This window comes from Lycorma delicatula, chromosome 12, assembly GCF_047948215.1.
Source record: "Lycorma delicatula isolate Av1 chromosome 12, ASM4794821v1, whole genome shotgun sequence".
NCBI lineage: Eukaryota > Metazoa > Arthropoda > Insecta > Hemiptera > Fulgoridae > Lycorma > Lycorma delicatula.
The window spans coordinates 75524137-75535911 of NC_134466.1; the positions used below are offsets into that span (position 1 = coordinate 75524137).

The 11775-nt window shown below is 31.2% G+C and overlaps 1 protein-coding gene across 1 annotated transcript; it reads right to left on the bottom strand.

Annotated features, from left to right (window-relative positions):
- Nucleotides 1-241: 241 nt before the first annotated feature.
- On the bottom strand, nucleotides 242-9270 carry LOC142332884 (odorant receptor 43a-like). Its single transcript, XM_075379574.1, has 3 exons — nucleotides 9200-9270; nucleotides 5398-5553; nucleotides 242-483 (listed from the first exon to the last, which is right to left on the bottom strand). Exons 1-3 carry the CDS (start codon nucleotides 9251-9253, stop codon nucleotides 427-429), a joined length of 267 nt encoding a protein of 88 aa, XP_075235689.1. The 5' UTR covers nucleotides 9254-9270; the 3' UTR covers nucleotides 242-426.
- Nucleotides 9271-11775: the final 2505 nt, after the last annotated feature.

Consider the following 11775-nt stretch of genomic DNA (forward strand, 5'->3'; position numbering starts at 1 on the left):
GATTTTGCAGGAGTAGGAGGAGAAAAAGTTGAAGACTTACCGATTTTTGAATTTTAAAAACTTTTTATTTATTTAAACAAGATTTTACAATAAAACATCATAATAATTTACCCGTTCCTAAAAAGAAAAAGTAAATAAATTTTTTCATACATAATAATTACTTTTCCACCATATAAGAATAAATAACCAATGCCTGGAAAATATTACAAATTCCTTGTCAGCTTTTTTGAAATAATTTGTATGAATTTAAAGGTTCATAAAATTCGTCTTTATTAGACAAATATTCTTTTTTTTTTAAAAAACAACCAGGTTTATTAATATTTGTCCAGTAGGTTGTATTTTGTGAGTTCATCTGTTATCCATTACCGTTTCGTGTAGTGTATTTTATTTTCCCAGATCATATAAACAAAATAATTTGTTAAGCTCTTATTTCGCTTCAAATTTAGTTAATAAATTGTAATACGAATATACAGCATTTACTGACTAAAACAAAACAATAAGAGAATTAGTTGAATTATAATTATCATCTGCATTAATAAAAGATATTAAAATGGAAAACATGAACTAATACGTATTATCAAATTACAGTTTCTAAAAGCCTTTAATCACTGGGTTTGATGACAAACAGCATTTCTTGAGTTATCCGAGTTTAATGAAGTAGAGCTACCCAATGTATTAATATAGCTATATATTATATAGCTAACCGATAAAGATCAATATGAATTTATCAAGTACTACTTCTTACCACCAACTACATTAATGGACGAGTCTTAATTACATATAAATTTATGTGTTTGTGTATTAGTGTGTTTTATATATATATATATATATATACATATATAGATATATATATATACTGACCCGTTATATATACTTACCCCGTTACTTTTTAATCTTTACATGGAACTAGCAGTTAATGATATTAAAGAGCAATTTAGATTCGGAGTAACAGTGCAAGGTGAAAAGATAAAGATGCTACGATATGCTGATGATATAGTAATTCTAGCCGAGAGTAAAAAAGATTTAAAAGAAACAATGAACGGCATAGATGAAGTCCTACGCAAGAACTACCGCGTGAAAATAAACAAGAACAATACGAAAGTAATGAAATGTAGTAGAAATAACGAAGATAGACCGCTGAATTTAAAAAATAGGAAGAGAAAAGATTATGGAGGTAGAAGAATTCTGTTATTTGGGAAGTAGAATTACTAAAGATGGACGAAGCAGGAGCGATACAAAATGCCGAATAGCACAAGCTAAACGAGCCTTCAGTAAGAAATATAATTTGTTTACATCAAAGATTAATTTAAATTTCAGAAAAAGATTTTTGAAAGTATATGTTTGGAGTGTCGCTTTATATGGAAGTGAAACTTGGACGATCGGAGTATCTGTGAAGAAAAGATTAGAAGCTTTTGAAATGCGGTGCTATAGAAGAATGTTAAAAATCAGACGGGTGGATAAAGTGACAAATGAAGAGGTGTTTCGGCAAATCGATGAAGAAAGAAGTATTTGGAAAAATATAGCTAAAAGAACAGACAGACTTATAGGCAATATATTAAGGCATCCTGGAATAGTCGCTTTAATATTGGAGGGACAGGTTGAAGGAAAAAATTGTGCAGGCAGGTAACGTTTGGAATATGTAAAACAAATTTTTAGGGATGTAGGATATAGGGGGTATATCGAAATGAAACGACTAGCACTAGATAGGGAATCTTGGAGAGCTGCATCAAACCACTCAAATGACTGAAGACAAAAAAACATATGTTCAGCGTGTTTCTACCGAACATATGATTCGCGTCCTGCTGGTTAGTTAGTACTACTCTGCTGCGGGATGTGCTCGCATCAGTCCGCTACTCGAACGATAGGCGTTCGGATTTATGTAGCTGTGTATTAGCAATGTAATAAGTTTTGTATTATTTATTAAGATTTCATATGTTTATGGTAATAAGAACAACTTTAATTTAAAAACAAAAGAAAATCATCTTTTGAATTGTTGTATTGTTTTCTTTAAAGATATTAAAACCATGTTTCACTAGTTCACCTCAATCTAATGTATAAGACACTACAAAATATAAACTCTTTCTCTATAATTGTTGTTTCTCTATAATTTCATAAATTTTTTTTATGAGAATTTTTTATCATTTTTCTCTATATTTCTCATAAATCAAGAGAATTCATGTCGACATTTAAAATTCCCGGTTGTAAGATTACAGTTCTGCGTAAGTTAACATTAAGCTATTAATAATTTTCAATGAACAATAAGATTTTGGGCAATTCCGCACATTATTTATTATCCACCCGACGGATGAATCGCTCTTGGAAATATAGTCAACTAAATGAATATTTTTAGGTTTTAGAACAAACATATGGTCCTCCGGACCGGATAATTAATATTTTGTGTGTTATAAGGCCTCATTGGCAGTGTTAAGGTTTAAAAACATGAATAAATAAACAGTGACTTCGGGTAACTTATCTAAGGTAACATTATTATAATATGTTAAAGGTTTTTCTCAATCGGTGATTGAAACTCCGTATATTCTGTATTATTTATATTTCTTTAGTGCAGTTATTATTACAGTTATCTTATTGAAAAACGAGGTTTTCACAAGGCTACCATAACACGAGCCCAAACGTTCATCACAAGCACTTATGACCGAACCTAACATGGCTAGTCAGTCTCAAATTAATTCAGGGCATCTCTAAAAAATTTTAGAGATGTTTTTGATTTTAGAGATGTTCAACGTTTACATTATTTAAATTCGTCCTTAGCCTAGAAAGCTAAGGAACTCATATCAAACATCCCTCTGATAATTTTTTGGTTGCTTGGAATTTAGTTACTGATTGTTTACATGTTTTTTTATCTTTTAAATCTTCCTTCTGCCTCGAAGGAATCGGCCACCGATTTACGTATGCTAATTAACCATTAATTAGGAAGTTAAGGTGTTAACTCAAATGTTATCGCATAAGATAGACGTGTCTTCAAAAAGGGCATGGGAGCATAAATGATCTGGAACAAATATTCGGCCTTTCTCAGACCTGTTATCATTTTTAGAAGATAGATTGTCAGTCTAGTTACATTACAATGCAGTGAAGTCAAACAATTTATTCAAAATAATAAGCAACCTAGAAAATCCTATGTAACTTACTCAATTTACCTGCATTCTATGTTCTTAACCTCATTTTTTGTCGGTGTGCAAAATTTTTAATTTTAATGTATCTCAAAGGGAGAATATAATTCGCAAAAATAATTTATGCTTTAACTGTTTACGCTCCAATCGCTTTTCTATTAAATGCAATTCTGCCCAAGGATGACGCTAATGTGGTTTGCGTCATAATACATTACTTCATAAGCATAAGTTAGATTTAAATAAAACTCAAATCTCTAATATTTTATCCGATACTGTTGAAGAAAAATCAAACGCAAACTATTGAAGCGGCAAGCGCGGACATTTTGCTTGCTGAACTGCCATTGTTCACGTAAGTGTAGAGCATTACTTGACAGTGCATCACAATGCAATTTCATCTCGGGAGTCGTTGGTTCTTAAACTAAATTTGAAAAGGCATAAGAATAACGTACCCATACATGACACTAAAACTCAATCTCTCATTGCGTTGCCGTTAATATTACATGAGCAACCACAGCTCTACGATAGAACAATAAGCTGCTTAGTTGTACCAAAAATCAGTAGCAATAGCCCGAATGCTAAAATTGACCATTCTTCTTGGGGTTTATCTTCGAACATCATGTTGGCTGATCCTGCGTTTAATATACCTGGTAGAATAGATCTATTAATTGGTGCTGAATCGTATTTTAATTTATTGTTACCAGCAGACAAAATCAAGACAAACTTGGCTGGATTTTGTCGGGACAGTCCAAGATCCGATTATAATGCATCATCCAGCGCACAACAAAATTTTCTTCTTATTGATGGTGGGTTAGATGACCAAATTCGACTCTTTTGGGAGTTGGAAGAGATTCAGCTTCAAACAAATAACAATAAGTTCTGCGAGGATCATTTTAGTCACAATACTACTAGAGATGATGGACGCTACATCGTCTTCCGTCAAAGGAAAACATGCATGATCTTGGAGAAACACTGGATGGCGCCACAGCTAGATTTCTTCGCCTCGAGAAGCGCTTGAGTCAAGGGCTGCGTGAGGAATACATCCGATTTTTGAAAGAATGAGTCAATGGGACATATGGAGTTAGCCGATTCTCCTACGAGTACTCCTTTGGTTTACTACTTACCACACGGTCCGGTATTCAAGGAAAGCTCGACAACAAAGGTCAGAGTTGTATTTGATGCTTCATTTAAATCTTCTGGATTATCGTTAAATGATACTCTGCACATTGGTACAACTATTCAGCAGGATCTGTGTTTAAAGATTTAAAACACACCAAGTATGTTTCAAAGCAGACATTGAGAATATGTATAGGCAAATAAGAGTAAATGATGCTGACTATGAATTGCAGCGGATTCTTTGGCGTAGTCATCCAGAAGAACCAATCAAACAATACAAATTAAAAACTGTGACGTATGGTACCGCTCCGGCTTCATTTTTGGCAGTTAGAAGTAGTGTACATCAATTAGTTAAGGACGAAGGTCAAGAATTTCCCTTGGGATCACAAGCTCTAAAACGACATGTGGATTATTGCTTATCAGGTGCTGCCACAATTAAAGATGCAAGTAAAATTCAAAATGAATTGAATTACTCCATAGGGGAGGCTTCCACTTCAGAAAGTGGTGTTCCAACTCACCTAGTTTATTGCAAAACGTTCTACAGAGTGACAGGGAAATGCAGCTGCCTTTACAACTCTGTAATGAAGGAAACGTAAAAACACTAGAAATATTATGGTACCAAGCTACCGATAAATTTCAAATTTCAAATTTTTACTAATCTGAAGAGTAACCGATTCGTTAAATCGGTTACGGTTCACTTATTCCTGAGGATTTATAAACGAACCGCATTTTATTGTTGGCCTTAAAACAAAACAAATCGGAGGCATTAAAAATATCTCTAAAATGCAGTACAACTATTGTTACTGTGTTATGCGGGTAAATGACCTCTAGAGGATCAATGCAGTACATTCTCGTGCGAGAAGTTTAGTTTCCTTCGGTTATGTAAAAACCATCGGATAACTGTTTAATTTTTCTTACCACCATCGTCTTATTGTTTTGTAATTAACACGAATAGACGTAGCAATCTAACTTTGTGAAAAGCTATTTTACGGGAACAAGCTCTCTCTCCAGGCTACTCAATAAAGCTATGTTGAATATCCCGAAAGCTATATTGAAAATCTCCGTATTATGACTGAGATTTTTCATGTCAGGAAACTTATACTAGATACTAATATCTACTGGGGCATTACAAAATGAATATCAAATTAATTTTTACCGCAGCAAAATTTCTTAAATTTAGAATCATTATTCCGCCAGGTTTTATTTCAATTTTTTTGTTATTCTGCGTCATTATAATCAATAACATTTTTTTAAACCACTTCGGTTTGTTTATCCAACGGTACTCGTATAGAGCATTTCTTAAATTTTCCCACTGTAACACCAAAACAAAAACAACAAAATTATATAATATATTAAATTTTGCGTATGTACGAATAAAATAAACTAAAATATATATAATCATCTTGTATATATATATATTATATATATATATTTTATATATTACGGTGATTTTACGAATCACGCCGCTAGATAGCAGTACTTTACCGTACAAAACTTGATAATGGATTTGAAATAATAAAATTTTAAAGAAAATTTACTACAGCTTGTTTTAAAAGTAAATTATCTTATGTAAATGAAAGTACTGAAGATGAAAAATTTTTTAATTCCAATTACATACATCTTATAGTATACGAAATTATACTAGTTAAAAAAAGGAATAAATAAAGCTGAAATAAATTCAGAAATTTATCTTTAAAATAATTCAGGAATTAAATAAAATCGAATTTAACGATAAAAATCGAGACTTACACTTACAAAGTAATAAGTGCAATATTACATCACGGATTTTAGATTCGTAAAGGTCGTTTAAACTAGTTTTATTAAAAAAGGAAAAATATTGCATTAGGTGAATGATAAAATTATCAACAAAAAAAAAAATTGGCCGTGATGACATTTTTATTTTTTCTTACTTATTTATTATATGGATGGCTTAAACAGCCATCCATATATTAGTTTTTCATTTGAAAGGGTCTGCGTTCAAATTTTGTTCAGGTTTGGCGGAAGTTTTCACACGCTACATTTATTTCATTTCATCCACAAGTTATGCGCTCAAGTATGGTAAATTACACAAAAAAAGATATTTTATTTACTACTTTTCAAAATATCGGATTTTTTACTCACCAAAATATACGTATAGTTTGATTTATATAAAATCTTTCATTTCGGTTTTAAAAAAAATTTTCTTTGTTTTCTTTTATTTCTTTCACTTTTACAGAATTAATAATTAATGGAGTAATCCTAATGCTAATTATAATATTACTTAACTTAATCGTACTTAATTTAACTTAACTTAATTATACTTAATATATGATTTGTAAAAGATGAGATTAGGTGTCCACAAGGGTCTTGCCCGTTTTGTGGCACCATCCCTTTTCTGTAATCTTTTTAGTTACAAGAGTAAATTTTTTTTCGACACCGGTCACAGTAGGACCACATACTCGTAGAATAGTTAACTTCTGGCTAGCTTTTTAGCTTTCCAATGTTCCTTCATTCTTTCACTGGGTCTCTTCTTCCTTTCTTCCCACCGGTTTAGGTTAGCGCATTCTAGCTTCTCCTTCTGGATCTCTTTTAATTCTAGGATTTCTTTTCCTAAGAATCCTTCTATTTTTTAAATCTGTCACGCTTATGTTTGCTACTGTTAGTCCTGCCAGTTTTGACGGTTGAGGTTTTCCAGACTTTCTTGGAAAACCTCAACCGTCACCTGTAGATGTTGTTACGTCCCACTTGTTTTCAAATCTTATCTGTGACTTTATTTTATTCAATTTCTTAATTCATTTTTAGAACAGCCATTTTTATTAATTATTAATTTGTTCTAAAATATCTAAACGGAGCAGTTTTATAGCTAGTGTGATCGATGGAATCAGAAGTAAAACCTTTCGTAAACGTTTCCTAATTTTTGTGCAAATCTTTTGTCTAATTTTATGTATTTTCTTTTTTTTTCTTTTATCTTGAATCTCATTTACGTAAATATTACAGATGCATATTGTGATAATAAATATTACATGAGGGATGTTGCTACGGCTCAGTTGTCATACAAGAGTATCAAAACGAATGCGAGAGAGTTGTCTCGTCAATCGTTGCCCTCGTCGGAAAAATAAGAAGACTGCGTTCGTTCTATTCGTAGCACTGACCACTTCAGTCAATAATAATATCGTAGTAGCTTGTAACAACTCTATTTATTTAAATTCTATTTATTTAAACCGATAAAAATAATAATTATTACTTTGATTGTAATTCGACCACTTCAATTTTCTTGCAATATAACTAGCTGGTACATTGAAAGTTCCAAGTTCGAATCCTGATTAGGACTTTGAAGCGTTTACATTTTATAATTCTCACTTCATATATATAAAAAACATAAATATTCTTGCGTAAAGAATTATTCATTAAAATAAATAATTGTTATAAAACTTTCACCGGCCTAATTTTTGGTTTAATATTTTTTTATCAAATCGTTTAACGATAATGCTAACTATTTTTAATGAGACTAATTTTGATCGCAAATAAGCCGTATAGTTAATTTTCTTTAAAGGTTTGTCGGTTAGGGCTTGCCTTAAAAAAACAGACATGAAAGACCCAAGGCCGCCCTGGTTATACAGCGCATGAGGTTTTTAATTCGTCATCGTGCACGGAGTTGCGATACACTCACAGACCACAAATTTCTCCAAATGTTTCGATCGCCAAAAATATAAATATCGTAAAATAATCGTTGACTTGTTACCTATGGCGCTGTGGCGTGATCTTATTGGAACCGACCGTGATGGATTTTCGCTTGCGTTAACCGACTAATAAAGTTTGTGAAGACAGAATAACGATCACTATTAACTGTATTTTCAAAAAAGATTGGACTCGTAATGTGCGTTCTACTCACACCGACCCAGACTCCAATTTTCGCTTCGTGTAAAGATTATTCGTATAATTCGTGGGGATTAATTGTCGACCACAGTCGCGTACTTTGTGAATATATCCTCCCAGGTGAAAGCAGGCTTCATCTGTAAAATAAAGCTAATGTCGAGGATACCTACGGAATTTCGGTCGATAAAGCCGTTGTTGATAATAATTTAGTCTTTTGGCACGATCTATATGTTTCAGTTAAGGGGAAAAGTTTCAGTTATTTTCTTAAAGCTTTATTTCTAGTCCGATATATTGCTGCTGTGTTAACATAAGCGTTAACTTTGGACTAAGTATATACATATACTAAACAACCTCATTAAATAAAAAATATATTTTAAAATACAACAAATGTCTATAAGTACTTATTCGAAAACATTGTTATAAAAACTGTGCCACGCTCTTATTTAACTAAATATTTTCATTACTTTTAATTTAAAAATTTAATTGGTTATTTATTAGATATTTATGTTACTTTTTAGTGCATTTTTATATTTGTTAAATGTTATATTTTTTGTTTAAAATTATCAATTTGATTTAATTCTTATTTTTTTACTATTTACAGGGTTTTTCTAATTTGTTTTCTCTTTTTATTAATGTTAATATTAATATTAGTTAAAAAAATCTTTTTTAAAAAATAAATTTTTATATGTAATTAAATATATTTTTGTAATTTTTTTGTTTTTTTTTTTGAAGCCGTTTGTGAATAACAAGTTTCATGATGAAGTTTTGGAAAATGAGCGCTAACAAGAATAGCGGTAGATACAATTATATGCACATGTTTGTACTCATGGGAAAAACTTTACGAGCTAGTTTTAAAACTTTTTAGTCCCATATTCTTTATTCCCAGATTATTTATTTGCATATATTGGCGTTTAGATATTACGAGTAAAATCAAACATTTTCACGAACAATTTTACTCGTACAGTTCCAATTTCAGTAGGTTTTTAAATTTATATAACGTAATCAATTATTGTAATCAATAATACGTAATCAATCATACACTCGTATGATAGCTGCTTTGAGAATTACTTTAAGCGTATTAATAAGAAATTTTAATTTCATACCTCCGTAACTATCAGTTCACCTCGTACATCGAATACATACATTATATAAAACATGAAACCACAATAAAATATCTCTGTAAGCTTTGAAGGGATGTTATTTTTCTAAAAAAAAAAAAAACAAAAAACAAAACAGAAGTAAAAAACATATTAGTATTTAGTATTCTAAAATATATTATATATATATATATATATATATATATATATATATATATATATATATATATAATGTATATTACACACACACACATGCATATACACACACACACATGAGTAACCGTTAATTTTTGGTAAAATTAAATAAACTTTTATGCATACCTTTATAAAGTAGTATATAGAAGAGCAAGCATACATACAAGCACCACATTTCATTACAATTGATATGCCTGAAATTCCTTTGTTGACCAAATTTATTTTCCTGTAATGACAATTGCATTTCATTATTGACAAATACTAAAATACGATATTTTTGGAATACTTGTACCTGAATCTGAATCATCGCTATACGAGCGGTGAGGGCATTCCTTCGCCATTGAGGCATGGCGACTAATCGAAAGATCGGGTTCCGGCTACCTTCTGCCGAGGTAGGTTGAGACGATGCCCCCCCCGACGGAGCTGTATTTATGCTAATTGTTAATGTATTAGAAATATACATTACATGTGTTTATCAGTGTTGTATACAGAGTGTATCACAAAGTTCTTCCGCGACTTTCTTTTTTACTCGTGAAAATAATGGAAAAAGTGTGTGCCCTAAAATGTTTAGTTTGTGAGTTACGGCTAGCAAAAGATTTCGCTCAGATTTCAGCTACCCTGGTAAAATAAGATCGTACTGAAATTTTTAGGACGTTAATTGGAATTAGTGATTTCTTATGGTATTTAACCTGAAAAATCAAATAAAATTGATCCCGTAATAGTATCTGAAATAGTTTTTGAGAAACCTGTGGTGAAAACTTATTGGTTTTCAACAAAATAGGGATTTTTTAGCTTTGACGTACAATATTGGTCTTAAATTTTTTTGAACAAAAAGTTGAATAAAACAAAGAAAGTTAGAAAAATTCAAATTTCATTTGGAAACATTACATTACTACGTTTGTCAAAAAAGTATTTAATTAATGTAACCAAAAAACTAAATTCTGGTTTGGTAGTGTGAAAATATGTAAGAGCAAAATTTAATATTAAGAAAAAACCTAGAAATTGCACAACAATTGTAAAATAAAATTAAATATAAATTACTTAATTAATAACAGATACAATGAATTACGTGAAAAATTATTTCAAAGTTGGTAATAAAAGAACAAGAATCGGCTAGCCGATCAGCAATGTGTAACGTTGTATCAGTGTTTAAATCATTCTGTAAGGTACATTAAGTGTATCGAGTACTGTTAACTCTACTGTAGTTGGCAAAGATTTTCGGTGAATTTGTATTTGAACGTGATCTGTCATAATAATACCGTATTTATTTACAGCAGAGGAATACGCTGATATGACATTTATTTTGCGTGTTTATAACTGTAATGCTACAGCTGCTGCAGTAGAATATACTTTTCCGATAGCAGGAAACACTTACTTAATACTTTTATATAATTTTATATTCTTTTCGCAATATTCGGGAAACAGGTTCACTACATATTTTGATGAAATTACCTTCGATGCAGTTCAACGCAGTCAATATACGACACGTCATTTTAAGCGGATCGGAGTTTCGCTTTGGATGGTTTAGAAGGCACTTAAAAACAAATTTTATCCTTATCATAAGCAACCAGTTAAACATGTACACCCAGGAATCGGTCCGCTTCGCTTGGAGTTCTACAACTGGTGGAATATAAACCGACAACTACAAGTGTCAAATTTCATTCAACATGGTTTTAGCGTCAATGTCTATTAAAAATCCATTTTTTACGCAAAAATCCATTATTTTTTTGCTATTTTAATTTTTATTATTTTTAATTTTTTTGGTTATTAATTTTTTAATTATTTATTTAATTTTTTTGCAATTTTCTTCTTTTTTTGCGGCCTTCTTTACAAATAGTGGTTTGGACCGTTTATATTACCTGGCTGCTTAAATGCTGAGCTCTACTTGCTCTTTCTTGAAGAATTTCCACAGCTGCTTGAAGATGTACCTCTATAGCTGAGACGTGCAATGTCTAAATAAAATTCGAATTATTCTAACTTTTTTTGTTTTATTCGTCCTTTTTGTTCGGAATTAAATTCTCTATAAGTTTTAATTAAACACAAACTGTTTATTACCCATTTAATAAGATTATTGTACGTCAAACATAAAAAACATGGTTTTCCCCCCAATTTCTTGGTTTTCACCCCAGATTCCTCATATTCTGCAGATACGTTTTGGGACCGGTTTTATTAGATTTTTTCAGGTCAAAAACCATAAGAAATCACTAACTTTGCTTCTTAATTAACGTCCTAAAAATGTCAGTACGACCTCATTTTACCGAAGGTAACCAAAATCCGAACGAACTCAATCCGAACTTTTACTAGCCGTAACTCACAAACGAAGCATTTAGGACGTATGGATTTTTCCATTATTTTCACGAGTAGAATAGCTATGAAAGGTTCCGGGA